We start from the raw sequence: 15,771 nt of genomic DNA, 5'->3' as shown, positions 1-15,771 counted from the left end.
TTGAACATATTTTCAAGAACGTAGGACAGCAAAGGTCTTAGGCACTTTTGAACACCATTGTCATTTTTCCTACTATGGTAGTCAATGGGGTTCCAGAACTGTTTGATAGCAAGCCTTCCTTCCAAATATCGTTATCTGTGTTAAAGTAATTCGGAACAATTATAGAGCGAGTAATTCATGACACAATTTTAGGGAAAAATGTCCCTTTAAGTTTAAACAGTACGGTGTTTTGAGAAATTATATAACAACCTTTGTTTGGTTTCATTCTGAATAACATATCCACCTTTACCTCACAAAGACAACATGCAAAAATACAGGTTCTTATAAAAAGCGTTTATTATCTGATAAGTTATCAACAGAATAAAAAAATGGACAACTCATACATATCCAATAAACTGCAAGGAAATATTTATTTACAGTCAAGTTTGGGTTAGATCTGCGAGAACTTTACACTGTGCAAACAACCGGAAGACTCATGCCAGCAAAAGCAGAGGTGATCTGGATTAACTGTCTGGTTTCAGAGCGATGTCAACACGGCTGATTTTAGCAGACAAATTCTCTTCATGCATAGTGCTCCCCAGCCTGATGCTTCAACATCAATAAATACAAAAGAAAAGGGGACCCACCGCCAGATCCCATGTGCTGTTTCATCTCCCGTGCATTCATAAAAATGACATTTGACAAAGAAAACAAAAAGTAACAGGTCTTTGGACTAATGTGACACGATCAAGTGAAGTCGTGTATGCTTTATTTTCACTGGTTCCTTCAGACCTCCTTCACTTTCCCATTGTGAGCAAATCCATTTGTATAGTGCACAGTGCCATTTTCCAAATGTTTACCATTGGCTACTACCACTGGCTCAATCACAGTGGTAATGCCATTCTGTTTGGGTTTGTCTTCATTGCTAACAGGTAGCCGCTTGCCCTTTACATAGGTCTGGATCCAGAAGTTGGAGAAGAGGATGAAAAAAAACATGCCGTACATCCAGATGAGATGTATGAACAGGGGCACCTGGTATTCACACTTTTCCATGAAGTAATACTGAGAGATATGGACAGACACCAGCACAAACTGAATCTGTGGAAAATTCAAGAGAAAAATTGATTAAATTTGATTTGTTGAAATGAAAACTAAATTCAGTTTCGCTGTCTCCAATGCAGAACCAGATCTCATTGGATATCAATATAATTTTATAGGAATGTCAAGATTACACGTTTATAAAGAATCAACACTAACCAGCTGAATAGCAGTCATGTACTTTTTCCACCACAGATACTTCTGGAAACGCGGTCCTGCAGCTGAAAGACCGTAGTACGTGTACATGATGACGTGGACGCACGTGTTCACCAAAGCATGGAAGGAACCCATTCCACCAGCTGTCAATTAAATGGTATTAAATCAATAATATTAAAAAGATAATTTGTTATATGACAACATACAGGATATCTTTATACTAGATCAGTGCATCTTAAACTTGAAAGAGTACTGAATCCACATCAGATTTGGAACAATCCTCAGGACCCAATAATAAACTTGGCTTAAGTTAAATGTTTGTTACCCAGCCATATCATTAGTTATAATGACTTTTCATGTCATATGCCAAATTATATATTTTTGCAGGACACATTCAGTAAAAGAAAGATAAATAGTCTTAGATTATACACTGCCCGTCCAATAATTAAATAATATTAGAATGTGTGATTTTTATTTTATTTTTTAGTTGGACCGCCTTGGCTTTTGCATTGGCCGTGGCATCGTTGACAACATGTCACGTTACAATATTTATTTCCGGTGTATTGATGATGGGAGAGTCAGACCGCAGCGCAAAGTCTTCTGCAGCACATCCAAAATATTCTCAATCGGGTTAAGGTCTGGACTCTTAAAATGAAGTCTCATGCTCCCTGAACCACACTTTCACAATGAGCCCGATGAATCCTGGCATTGTCATCTGGGAATATGTCCTTGCCATCAGGGAAACAAAAATCCATTGAGGGAATAACCTGGTCATTTAGTATATTCAGGTAGTTAGCTGACCTCATTCTTTGGGCACATAACGTTGCTGAACCTAAACCTGACCAACTGCAGCAACCCCAGAGCCCTGACCAGCTGGTGACTTTTCTTTGGACGGGCAGTGTATTTTCAAGTATATAATGAATTACATATATATCTCTGTTAGTCCATTACATGTAACATAATACTGGTGTCAGTAATACATTTCCCTTGTTTTTCAATAAAACATTTTGGTTAGGTAGAATGTTACTTTAACAATTCCATCCATAAACGTTCAAAGACCTTTTTTCATCTTTCATAAAAAATATGTTGAACTTTCTATTTTTCTACTTGAGTGTACATCTGAAGATGTGAGTGTATGGGATGATGCACTAGTGTCCCCTGTAGTGTTTGATGTGCAACTATGCCATCAAAACCCCTAAATATGCCACTGTAGGAAACTCTATGCATGAAATGGTTAAATAATTGTAATCCCCTGTGATTGTGTGGTCTTAAAGGGTAAGTTCTCAAAATCTAATTTGTGTGACTTTTTACTCACCCACATTACGTTAAACATGTTGAGACCTGCTGGCGTCTTCGGAGCACAAATAAAGATATTTAGGTGACATACAAGAGATTTCCAGGCCTCCTCGACATAATGATTAAAGTTATATAAGTACAAAAGACATTGTTAAATTGGTCCATCCTCTCATGGTGGCTCAATGAAATTTTTTTGAAGCGACGAGAATGCTTAATGTGCGAAAAAAAAACCAAAATAACGACTTTAATCGATATATTCTACTTTGTCATGTCAGTCGATGGTGCGGGATCTTGAGAGCACTTCCACACATGCACATTCGGTGGGGGCAGACGCCGCCGTTCTGACTGACAACCCGGAAGCGCAACACTGCGTTTACAAGAAAATGCATACTGTATGTAAGCTGATCTTCGCCAAAATGTTTGATATTGCGGAATACTTGAGGAAGACAAACAATGTCTTTTGTACTTTTCTGGACCTTGACAACAACTATAAAAATGATGTCTATGAGGAGGCCTGGAAATCTCTCGGATGTGACCTAAATATCTTTATTTGTGCTCCGAAGACGCCAGGAGTCTCAAAATATGTTTAAACATCATGCGAGTAAAAAAAGAAAAACACACAAATTTGATTTTGGGATGAACTTACCCTTTTACATATGTTAGGGAAAAGTTTACAAATGTTGTAGACTCTAATGTAAGCAGAAATAAGTGACTTACCAGGAGTAAGAGTGATGCCCCACCACCAAGTCCAGGGCAAGATAGAATGATGGAATACATGCAGGAACGTCACCTGACTCTGCTTCTTTCTCAACACAAAGAACACCTGCATCACAGACACAGTTCTCGTCAACTCGGGTAAGAAATCAACTGCTTTAAAACAGTGTACACCATAGACCAAATAACAAACAAAACAAAAAAAGTTATTTACCGTGTCAAGCAGCTCAACATATTTTGAAAAATAGAACAACCAGGCTACTCGAACCATCTGAGGACACAATAACAAATATTCTTTAGCTCACCTTCAATATGAAAATTCTGCTATTTTGAAATATGTTGGTAATAGAACAGCACAGCCCCCCATTCACTTCTATTGTACGGACACAAAACCAATGCAATTGAATGGAGGGCTGTTAACAACATTCTTCAAAATATTTTCTTTTGTGAAGAGAGAAAGTCATACAGGTTTGAAATGACAAGAGGGCGAGTAAATGATGACAGATTATTTCTTTTGAAGGTGAACTACTCCTTTAAATCATTACTTGCATAGTTGATGAGTACTTCTGGGAATCAGAGAAGGACATGAATGAACAAAACTTACTCTAAGAGCTTGAGGGCTACTGGAGGAGTCGCAGAGGTCACATCTCCAAGTGTAAGTTGTTCCCCAGCCAGACATCAAGAACTGTAACAAAAGCACATGTCAGGCTGATCTAAAAGTGACAAGATGGAGACTCTGCACTAGATTGATCCAACCTCAATTCAGAAAATATTTCTCTGAATGGATTTACAAACAAATCTTTTGAGACATATTCTATGACAGAAAAAGTTATATTGTTATGAAGTCCAAAAAGTTTAGTCTAATGTAAAAAATAATAATACAGTAACCCACCTCATAAACAACGTAGGCATTATAGGCAACCATAAAGAAATTGTAGAAAACCATGGTTGTGTTGAGGCGGAAGGGTTTACGATTTGCCATGTATCGCGGTCCTGCATATAGAACGAACAACACATATCCCAGCAAGATGAGCGTCATCTGAATGGGACTCTGCATCAGAGGATAATCCCGAACTCTGGCATCTGAAGAAATCACAGAAAACCGATCAACCAACATGATCTCATAATCCTTATAGTTCCATGATGCTCTTAACAGTACATTCTATATTACATTTTATCCAATGGAGATTTTTCTTTTGAGGTAAATCGTTTTTATGCCCCCAACACTGTTATCAAGAAAATTGTTGTATAAATGATTTCTTTTCATAATCATTTAAATGCCCATGAAAACAACTCTCACCTGTTCTTTTCAGAATGTAGTCGTAGAACTCGAAGACGTTTGAAACCATCTCCGACAACATCTTGTCTTTATCTTCAGACAACTAATAAACTGGAGAACATAGGTAAATGTGATAAAACAAGCAGACAATGGCAATACAGCCAGTACAAACTAGACAGAGATTGATGTGCTGTTAGTAACAAAACAGTGTGGATTCAGAGTCAACAATGACATCCCAGAAAAACAAACATGAAACAGCTGGCCAAGGGAAGCTGTACTGAGTGACACTGCACATTAAATAATGTCGATGTTACAACCAGGTCCTAATTCATTAAAGACTGGTATGTTCCCTAAAAATCGAATTACTATAATATGAAAAAAACAAACATTTTGTTCCAATTTCATATACAGTTGTTGAGAAGAGGGCCTTTTACAACCTTTTCTATGGTTTGTGTGTGAATGATGACCTCAGGATAAACCCTTCAGAGCAAACCCAAAATGAAAAGCTTATTAAAGTCAATTGACTAATATGAATAAAGGTGTTATCATGCTCATAGACAGGCATCGCATCAGCCACACAAACATAATAGAATTAAAAAGATATGTCCTTCTCCAAAGTTGGCTGTGTGCGAGTCAATGTTCGACAGACACACAATGAGATACGACGACAAAAGATGCTTTACTGCCTATAAATCACCATATTAACTAATTTTCTTATCAAAGGAGCAATAGATGAAATGTTCTGTTGCCTCCTCTGGTACTACAAGGCCTCCAATGACTAATAGTACAACAGTTCAGAGCCAGTTAAACTGGTGAGGTGGAGAAAGGCAGATATCTCACCATCCCGTCACAGAATCAGATTAAGTGACTAGACAGGAACTGCTAATGAAAACATTAACGTAACAGCTGAATCAAAAACAAACATAAACAGAGACTAAAAAACACCCTTTCTAACACATCAAGCCGAAATAGAGCTACAGCTTGAGCTGACACGTTTATGGTTAAACCTTACCTGTTGTCTATCCTTTGACACTCTTATACAGCAACTCCAGGCACAGACAGATGAATAAACGAAATGATCAGACTACTGCCCCACAGGGGCAAATAAATGAAGAACGGACAAAATAAAACTGTTACTAAACTTTTTCTTCTCAGTGTCCCAACTCTTTTCCCTCAGCAAGCCAGTTCTCCTTGATCACAGCGGTGTTTCATTTAATACAGAGGATATGGAAGAATGCCTTTGGCAAGGCAGTGACAAGCCCGCATTGAAAAGTGTCACCCGCTGCCCAATATAAACCTGAGGAGAGGCTCATTCTAAAGAGAGCCAACACCCGCCTGGTTTCAGGATTGCAACCTGCATTCACGTGTCAGGAACCGCCCTCTGAAACCTGCCTCAAAGCTCAACGATTGGCTCTTGAGAGCAGAGCTGGTCAGCGATTGGTTCTGGACCTAGTGTGGTTTTCATTATGCAGTAGAAGTAGGCGAGAATTGACCGGGATTGCTCGACAATGAAAAAGCCCTTTGTTTCCTTAGGGTCACGAATATGGGCGCGAGCCTTATCCAGTGAGAGAACAAAAAACTGATAAAATATAGACAAGATATCAATACAACACAATTAGAATTTCTGAACAAATCTAATTTAAAGTTTCATTTGTTGGGAATAAAGCAAAGGATTTTAAATGTCAATAAAGTTGAATGACATAAACTGATACGGATCACAGTGCTAATGTTTAGTTACAAAAGGCAAAACGAAGCAAAGTTTGTTTTCCACTTTAAACTAAATAAAAGTTAAAAGAAAGTATGGGAAGATACACGTAACTCAGAACAGAGTGGCTACAGATATATAACGTTATATCTAAATGAAGGGATATATATTTTTGTTGATCCGTCAAGTTACGACATCTTGAGCTATAGGTGTTGTAATGAGACGTGTTATTTATATAAATCACACCACCAACAGCACACTGATATAATATATCAAAGTCTTCCAGCGTTCAGCTACCATGTGGTGCTTGTTCTCTGCGGGGACAGTACGTTAGTTTCACTGGATTCCCGTAGCACTGGTTTGACCCGTTCCACATACGTTGAGGACAGGGTGTGGGATCAGTCAAACTGACTCACTCTTGTAGCAGTTCCGGAGGAGGGGAGGAATGTCAAAAATCCTGACATGAGTGGGGTGTCTCAACTCTTAAGCCATATTTCTCTGACACAGAAAGTTTAATAAGTTTTACACGGAGTGCTGTATTCTAACCCTAAATAAAATCAATCACATATAAATTAATAATGATTTTTTTAATGCAGTTAGGTTAGGGTTTATTCACAGTTTATACAATTTGCAACATGACTATATATATATATATATATATATATCACCTTCCAGACATCTGTATGCCAGTTGGCCTAGTCAGAAGATGAGCATTGCAGTAACAGATGCATTACCACTCACATTCCTTATGAACATCATCACCTTGCCTGAGCATTATACGTTTGCATTTACTTTTTTTATGACTATGACATTTTGGTATGATTTAGTAAACTTAGTTTCCTTCTTCATCACCTGAATAATGGTTATGCCTTTAAATACGATCTATATTTATATACCTATGCATCGCAGGTGGGCTTATAAATTTACTGCCATCCTATAGATTTTACAAATGGTCAAAGTTTAGACTGTTAACTGCTGGTAGATTACGGTAACTACATCTTTAGAGAAAAGTGGCCATTTATTCAGACAAAATAAAAAATGTTGGCAAACAACACAAACTATGTATGTTCATTGCAGCCTAATACAGCAGAACTGCCCATCGAAGTATTAATCCAATCTTGCATGTTAGAAGACATGTTAAATTGTTTGCCTTTAGGAGTGTAATTTTAATAAAAAAAGATGTAATCATTATTTAATATTGAGGTTTAAGCCAAACAAACACATACAAATACAGCAATTCTCACATTTTAGACAAAATTTTACAAGCAGGTTTATATAGCCTACAAATAAGAGTCTGAAAGCACAGTTGAGTTGGCCTTGTAATTTAATTAAAAAAATCAGCTGTCTTCCATTTCATTCATTACCCTCCTGACTGTGAAAACTCAATTAACATAACTTGGAATTTTGCTTAAACAGACATTTTTGTAGGACCCGAACTGATTTCACCATAGCTACTCCTGTGTTGACTGTGAGATGCTTATCGTGAAGACTGCTGATCAGCCGATTCATTCATGTGCAAACAGCTGGCTTTGGAATAAACACACATCGACAGATTCTGAAGAGAAAATAAATGCTATTTCACTTTGGAGTGAATTTAGTATGAGGCGTGCTAAATATACAAGGAGGACAGTTTTTTACATTGCCGTAGCTGATAGTAAGCAGGGTGAGAGAGAATAGCCCACTCTGAAAAGCAGTGAAACTGGACTGTTGGCTCTCTTTCAGAAGTTGATTTGAGGGCGTTGGTAGTCAAACATCAGTATTTTATCTTTTGAAAATATTTCACGCCTAGTTGGTTTTAACACTTTGAAAATAAAGGAAACTTACAACAATTAAAAAAACGTATTTAAGTTTGTTTAGCACATAAATGACACCGTGGTAAAATATTGAAACTTTAGGAAAGGAATCCCCTTATATATTGTTTTGTCAGTGTCTCCAATTCATGAGCTTTACTATTTGGAGTTTCATTTTAACTTTGATGTATTTGTTGGGGGATGTGCAACAGTGTTTCATGCATTCTGACTTCTTTACAATGTTAAACATGCTGTCTTCATGCTTTACATGATCAACTTGTCAAAAAACGAGTTGGACGTATGACACAGTATTTCTGAGCTCAATACACTCCCCTAGCGTTCAAATAGGTTTCGTAATGTTTTTTTCAACATGAAAACCCGTTACGTAACAACTTCTATCCCACCCACGCGTCAACCGACGAGCGATAGGAAGATCCATTTACCATCAAGATTGGCTGCGCTGTGGGGCTGCAGCTGCAGCATCTTACTCTTGCAATCGTGAGACGGCATTTCAAGGAGGAATGTTAAACGGTTTATATAACGCTGGATTTGGAGATTGTTTGTAACTGATAGATGAAGCTTCCCCAGCGCTAAAAGATGCTGGACATGAACCACACTCGGTGATTGAAACTAGGGCTGTGCAAAATTATCGATACAGCTAACTATTGCGATAATTTTTTTCACGATAGTCCAACCTATAGTATCGATACCTTAAATAAGTCATGTTTTGAATGGATTCAAAATGACGTTTCATCGCATAACCATTTTTTCCGTTCCTGTTGATGTCGCTGTGATTTGCTGTCATACGGGCAATGTCTCAAAAGTAAGTGGGTGCGAGAAAGCAAATGGCGTAAAGTAGATTAATTCATATAATATCACCAAAAAGCTTCCGTATATCTTAGCTCGTGCAAAGAAAATAACAGAGTCGGTGGTGTATTTTATTTGTAAGGATTTGCGACAGTGTGGTTGAAACCCCCGGCTTCGGGCATATGGTGAACACTAGCTGTGTTATGTGATTCCGATTCGCAGGCACATAACGGACGTAGAAGTACCCGGGATTTACGAAGAGGAAAAAAAATCCCTTAGCTCGGTAGAGCGAGTGACCCTGACTTGCAATGCATCGTATGTTAGGATTACATCACAACCACAGACACGCGCAATGCATGAGACGAGCCATACTGGCATAAACATTGCGGAGTTACTGAAAACTGCACTGGTGGAGTGGGATATAAAAGAGAGTCATACTGACAATTTCAGTTTTATGAATAGATTTTAATGTACTTTGTTTTTTATTAACAACATACTGAAAAAAATAAGTTTTTGTAGCATTTGCATTTAAATGTTTAAAGACTAAATATGCACTTTAAACATTATATGTTCGCTGTTCAGTAACACTGTGTAAGCAAGATGACAAATACCTCTTATAAATAGCTTTGTTAATAAAATTGAATGGAATCTTTTGTGTCTGCAGAGTTATCACTATAATGTGATGAACATACCAGAATACCATAGATTGTACACACCAACATGTATTTTTAGCTCACTCTTAATTTGTATTTATTTAAAACAAATTATTGCAATATATCGAACGTTTGTATCGTATCGAATGTATTGTGATATATTGTATCGGGACCCATCTATCGTGATATGTATCGAATCGTGAGGCCCTTGCCAATACACAGCCCTAATTGAAACAGAGTCATATGTCTGTGTTTTGAGGACAATGGGTGTGCACGTGCTTTAGTTCCACATCACCAACCCCTCCATCCCACCACACCTGTAGTATGTTTTGGAAAGAAGTGTACATCTCGTTTCTGTCTTTTATAAATGTGATCAATCTAAAGACTCTACGGGTAATTTTATTGTGCGATACTATTCTGTAAGTACTCAAGATTTATATGAGATATGCAGAAACGGACGAAGTTATGGCCACTTTAAAATAATTACATGGGACAAACAGAGAGCTCTAATTGTAAAGCATACTGCTTTAGTATTGCAATACCTAACATCTTCAATACACTTACGAATTAGTCTCAAGGTGACACTGATGTTGTCAGCATTTAAGAATTAGGTAACATCAACAACTTGTAGTAGTAGAAATTCTGGATTCCAAGCTACAGGCTGTATGTCCTTTAACCTAATTCTCATCCAATGTGTAATGAGCCTTTATGATGGCACTACTACACACAGGAGAGTATACTCATAAAGATAATGGAAGTAAACAATATATTGCTGTTGTCCTTCTGAAACCTCGTATCTACATGTTTTGTGGTTTTTACTTTTTGCACTAAATTATTATAATTAGTTTATCACTGGGTTTCGCAAATATTTAACCAAAAAAAAGGATTAAAAAGTGCTTGTCAAAAACAGTGAACATCCAAGGTCTCAGAAGGACATATAAAAATATCACATCAGACGAAAAGTCTAGAACAACGCATATGCCTAAATACATTAATATAATTATTATATGAATATTAAAAAAAGTCACTAAAAGCAACAAATGAATGAAAAGCACCTAGCCATACAGAACTTAAAAGCACACCTCACTCATTCATGCAATATCAGAGTGTGACTCCCACAATTAAATGATTAAGAAACAATTTTGAATAAAACGTATGAAAGAAACACATTGAAAACTACTGAATAATGCTATGAATCAACCAGTTTTAAAGCAAGGACAATTTGAAAATACATATGCATGGTTTGTACTAACAAACAACAACTACATCAAAGAGCAGACTGAGTAAATGGATGCTAGGGCAATATCAATTCAAACTCAATTTTTAAAACACTTGCCAGCAATATGATAAATCTGCAATATACCTTAAACATGTATGCAGGTCTGGGTGTTTTAAGTCACTGAGATCATGTGCAAATCTGCAACAGAGCACAACTTTAACCTCTCTGTTCGCCTATAGCCAAACACGTGATAAACAGTGAAAACATTAGAAGTTTATGAACTGAACTGAACTACACAACAAGAAAACACAGTTACAAGTGCACCAAAGTCACATTATTCGCCTTCTAAACTTAACAGACACGTTCACCTCATAACTTTGCAAAACAATCAACAGGATCAACACACAGGAAATGAACACGAAACATAAAAGCAATATAATTTCAACCAAACCGATTCAAAATAACTTAAGAGTTCCTACCTGATCAGTCGTTCATCATGACGCAGGAAACGGTATGGTCTGGAAGCCCGGAAGGTATGGATTCTTCCATCTATTGTAGATTTGCACTGTCACTTTGTTAATGAGGAAATAAAGAAAGGTGTTAACATGTAGCAGGCAATTTTTAAGTCAGATAGAAAATACACGTTTCTGCAGAGAAACATCAAACAAATATTGAATAGCGTTATTGAAAAGCCACGTGCTTCTACTTTTTAGAGTTTAAGTGGCACTCTTGTGTTGCATTGCTGCTGTTTTGTCTTGTGCCAGAAGATGTCGCTGTTCCTCAACAAAAGATTGATATCTATTAAACGACGAATAGAAGAAATAGGCCTACTGAAATTCTAAACGACGTAATTAAAATGTCATGTATAAAATGAAAGAACAGTTTATCATGCAAGTTTGATTCATTTTACTTATTGTTTTGTGGAGGTCATATGATTTATTGTGCAGCCTAACAATAGTCCGGGGGTAAGAGGGGGTAAGATTTGTTTATATAATTTTATTGTGTGTGTACTGCTTTTTTGTGAGGTAATATGAAACATAATCAAATCAAATATTTGTCTGGTTGACTGTGATTGTGATTATCAAAACATATAAGACATTTGTGTCAACAAATACCAATACAAATGTGACAGTCTGGACTGACCTGACATTAACATTCAGCCTTGATGTAACTTATTGTGGTTTAATTGTGTTTGCATGTTTTTTGTTATAAACCAAAGCTATTACAAAAATATGACAGAAATCCCAATATGACATATTAATTCCCAACAGGCTTTAAGATGTTTGAAAACAATAAATGAAATTGAAAATTACATAGTATAGTATAGATGTAAACAGAATGTGCAAAGATATACAAATGTATCCACTGTGGTAAGTTCACCAATATGTCTATATTTGATAAATTGCATATAGACTTGAACTATATATATGTGAACATTTTTTGTAAATTGTTAAAATTCCAGTTACATGACATATAAGTACATAAGTTTTTGCGATTCTAGTGTAAATTGATACATCAGTACATCTCATTGCTGCTTACAGCTAATGTCTTCTTTATTTATAAAAAAACGATGAAAAGCTTTGTCACTCAGCTTCACACAATCTCATTGTCTCTCACAATTTAATCCTCCTAAGGAACAGCCGTGCAGAGCTGTGATATGGATACAGAGCAGGTAGCTCAACCTCTGTGGTAATTGAGTTCACAGCTGGTAGCTTTGCTGGAGTAGACTTATAACCCATGAGGCACCAAAGGCCAACCTCTTCCACAGCAGGTCAGAGTAGCTCATCAATAGCACAGACTTAAATGGATGTCGCAATTACGTGCCTCAGGTCCAACAGGCTAATTATTGTCGGGCTGTAAACTCTTTAGTAATGGCAGCCCACACTGTTCATTTATCCACGCGCTTCTGTGTCCTCCTCTGTCATCAGAGCGTCTAAAGAACAGATGAGACAATGTTTTTGCAAACAGATTTTCATTGACATGATGGCTATTTCCTCCATGACATTAATATTAATTATAGTTGTGGGCGTTAATGATTTTGACTCATTGGAAATATTTTCAGCTTGTAGAAAATATCCAGCTCTCAATAATTCTATTTAAATTCATTGAAAATATTGATCATTTACACTTAAGTCATTAAGAAAATTCAATTTCAACAAGTGTTGCACTTGGGGTACACATTTCTTTTTGCAATCCAAACGATCACTAGAATTCAAACCCACGACCTTATAATTTTAAATATCCATACAGCAATGCTATAGTACAACAAATGTGACAAGCAGATAAATCTTCTATCAACATGAAGTAGGCTACATCAAGCACTCAATAATAATATTTCTTGAAATCAGTCTGTACATGGAGGAAGAAACAGCATGAGGTTTGGGCAGTAGTGTATTTCTTCATGAGGGTTTGACTGACACCAATGATGATGTTGAGTGATTACTGGAGAGGATAGAGAAGACGATGTTGAGGTCATAACTCCACATCTCAACAGAATAAAAACAAGGTTGAAGTTTACATCCAGATTAAGGAAGCACAAGAAAAGCTTTTTTTTGTATGAAACATTTAGATGTACATTTTAATGATGTCATAGTATGTAGCATTCAATTCTGCCAAAGTGCATTTTACAATGACAAAATGACAATTAAAGGTCCGGTGCATGAAATTTAGTGGGATCTAATGGTGAGGTTGTGAATTTCAACCAATGGCACACTCCACCTCTCCCTTTCCAAGAACTATGGTGGCTGACACAGGACAAATATGTCGTCACGTTTTATCTTCTTTGCTGAAGGAGATAACGTATTTACAAAATGCCATCTGTAGAGCAGTTTGTCTGTTTAGAGCTACTGTAGAAACAACATGGTGAATTCCATGGTATTAAAAACATACTGTTCATTATTTAAGGTCTTTATACACTTCTGAACACATAGTTATGTATATTTTAATGCATTTCTTTCAATAGATCCTCCAAAAAATTACACACAGCAACATTAACATAATAATCAAAAACATAATTTTAAAACATTTCAAATCAACAACAATGAACATTTATACACGGAAGCATAATGGCCATGTGGCAATGTGTGAAGTGTTATTCCAAACCAACCACATCTGTAACATGCAGCAGGACTTTTTCTACTATGTATTCTATTTATTTTATTCCTTTATTCCTTTCAACTGCCATCTTAGATTAACGTTGTTATTTAATTTTAATGTGATGCCTTGTTGATGTTTTGTTAGTGACTCTCACCTAATTATGCTCACTTATTTTTGTTTAGATGATGAAATGTAGAACTGGGCCTGTTGAATTCACATAATAGAAGGGCCATCACCGTGTTTCATTTGAGTTATGTAACTTAATGGAATTGTTGTTACATCAGATCCTCTGTGTTATTGTATCAGGAACCATACATTTTAAATGGAACCGTAAGCTTATAGCCTCTGTATGGGTTTGAAGGGCCCAGTACACAAACAGGAAATGTGTCACTTCGTATTCACCCATTAACGTCATTTGTTACCCAACTCTCTGGTGTTAATCCCGCTCACCCCCAGCTCCTTCCGTTGCCATGGCTATGCCATCCCTATGGCAACTCGCGGCCTTTGTGGATGGTCTTGGGTCCTGACGGCAGAGGATTCATTACACATTCCCTTCGAGCTCCAAGCCGAATCAGTCAAAATGGAAGCTCATCTGCCGGCTATTACAGTTAAGGGACCCTTGTGAAAATCTTGCAGAGAATGTTTAATAAATAAGGCAGTGGCACAGTTTGTGGATTGGATCAAAACGTTTAGACAAAGAAAGTGAACTCTTAATTTTTTATATTTATGTTGTCTGCATGGCCCAATGTTACATATCTTACGTAACTGGTATGCCCATGGCCCTTTATTTATAGCCTTGCTTTTTCATTACACAGAAAACGTCTTCTAGATGAAAACCATAGCTTCATTCATAAAGCAAGCAGCCTCACAGTATCTGACAATGACCTCAACCCTTGTTATGCAACCTGTTTTTATTTTTAAGATTTTCTTTGTTCCCCATGGTGACACTCTGACTCTTGCGTAGGCTGCACTTTAAAACATGTGTTTGGTTATTGTGTTAGAATTAGTAGCTTAGATTAGAAATAGCTAATGTTCTGTGTCAGTTGTCAATATAGGGCCCTATAAAATAAAAAACACTTTCTCGAATTAGCCAAATTTTTTCTGAAATCATTTTTTTTCAAACTAGGGTTAGGTTAGGGTTTACATTTTTCTGGATTCTGTGTTTTCTTCTCCCCATGAAAAATAACACTTCAGTACACTATATTATTGACTCATAAACTATAGTACAATACCAACGATTAGATACTAGCCTACTGTTTTTTAACCTTGCAGGAAAAAATCATAAAAAAAGTCAGTGTATAACATAAACAAGCACTGTCTGTACCAGTGCATTTTGTTCTTTTACAGTCTACAAAATTGTTGAAATATTTTTTACTAGCACATGTACTAGGCTACAACTTACTGAAGTAAATTTGAAGGCTGCATTCTCCGGAGGTCGCATTTGTAGACCGCATACATCATTGAGATCGTCTCATTTCAGTTAAAGACTAATTTCTAAAATTAACCTTTATTTCTCTTACGTAATCATTGTAGTTTAATTCTTACCTTAAGAGGCTCATAGAAACCAAATTAAACGTATAACTTCTATGCAGTAACTTAGTTAAGGATATTGTTAAAAACAGTATATGTAGACAGAGGATCCCTGGTGCATGGTAGGTAATTCTGCCTCTAGAATGACATACACTTCAGTAGTTAGGTATGCTTGACTTGGCCTTTCAAATTAAATGACTAGTCACCTTCAATCAGACCCAAATTAGTTTGAAGGGGAAGAGGATGAATCCAGCAATGTAACCAGAGCCCTGTGTTTAAAGATGCATGAAGACCCTTGAGGAGAAAGTAGAGGCTCTGTTAACCCATCTCACTAACGGTGAAAGTTCCATTCAGCTCTCGTGCGACACTGATCGTGCACTGTGTGAATGCAGGTTTCAGACAGGCGTGTGTGGCGGCCAGACTGGGCAGGTGGGGGTTCCACCTGCTGA

At 36.9% G+C, this 15,771-nt stretch overlaps 1 protein-coding gene across 3 annotated transcripts; it reads right to left on the bottom strand.

The window, feature by feature from the left end:
- Positions 1-313: 313 nt before the first annotated feature.
- elovl1a (ELOVL fatty acid elongase 1a) lies at positions 314-11,489 on the bottom strand. Of its 3 annotated transcripts, XM_079451662.1 has the most exons (10): positions 11,403-11,489; positions 11,176-11,267; positions 10,841-10,894; positions 4,544-4,633; positions 4,136-4,326; positions 3,848-3,928; positions 3,458-3,514; positions 3,247-3,352; positions 1,237-1,376; positions 314-1,077 (listed from the first exon to the last, which is right to left on the bottom strand). In XM_079451662.1, the coding sequence occupies exons 4-10, from the start codon at positions 4,602-4,604 to the stop codon at positions 766-768; spliced, it is 948 nt and encodes a 315-aa protein (XP_079307788.1). In that variant the 5' UTR covers positions 4,605-4,633; positions 10,841-10,894; positions 11,176-11,267; positions 11,403-11,489; the 3' UTR covers positions 314-765. The 3 variants fall into 3 exon arrangements, with proteins under 3 accessions (XP_079307788.1, XP_079307787.1, XP_079307789.1); XM_079451661.1 differs by lacking the exon at positions 10,841-10,894 and having other exon boundaries at positions 11,403-11,473; XM_079451663.1 differs by lacking the exons at positions 10,841-10,894; positions 11,176-11,267; positions 11,403-11,489 and adding an exon at positions 5,535-5,848.
- Between the last annotated feature and the right edge of the window lie 4,282 nt (positions 11,490-15,771).

Source organism: Barbatula barbatula (genome assembly GCF_947034865.1).
Source record: "Barbatula barbatula genome assembly, chromosome: 3".
NCBI lineage: Eukaryota > Metazoa > Chordata > Actinopteri > Cypriniformes > Nemacheilidae > Barbatula > Barbatula barbatula.
This window is presented reverse-complemented; position numbering and strand designations above follow the sequence as displayed.

What these genes read in the sequence shown, in the direction of transcription:
- elovl1a (XM_079451662.1), bottom strand. Translation starts at nt 4,604, where the DNA reads ATGTTGTCGGAGATGGTTTCAAACGTCTTCGAGTTCTACGACTACATT. An exon ending in GTAGCCCTCAAGCTCTTAGA is followed by an intron (nt 3,515 to 3,847) that starts GTAAGTTTTGTT and finishes TTGTGTCCTCAG; the next exon opens with ATGGTTCGAGTAGCCTGGTT. An exon ending in ATGTTGAGCTGCTTGACACG is followed by an intron (nt 3,353 to 3,457) that starts GTAAATAACTTT and finishes TCTGTGATGCAG; the next exon opens with GTGTTCTTTGTGTTGAGAAA.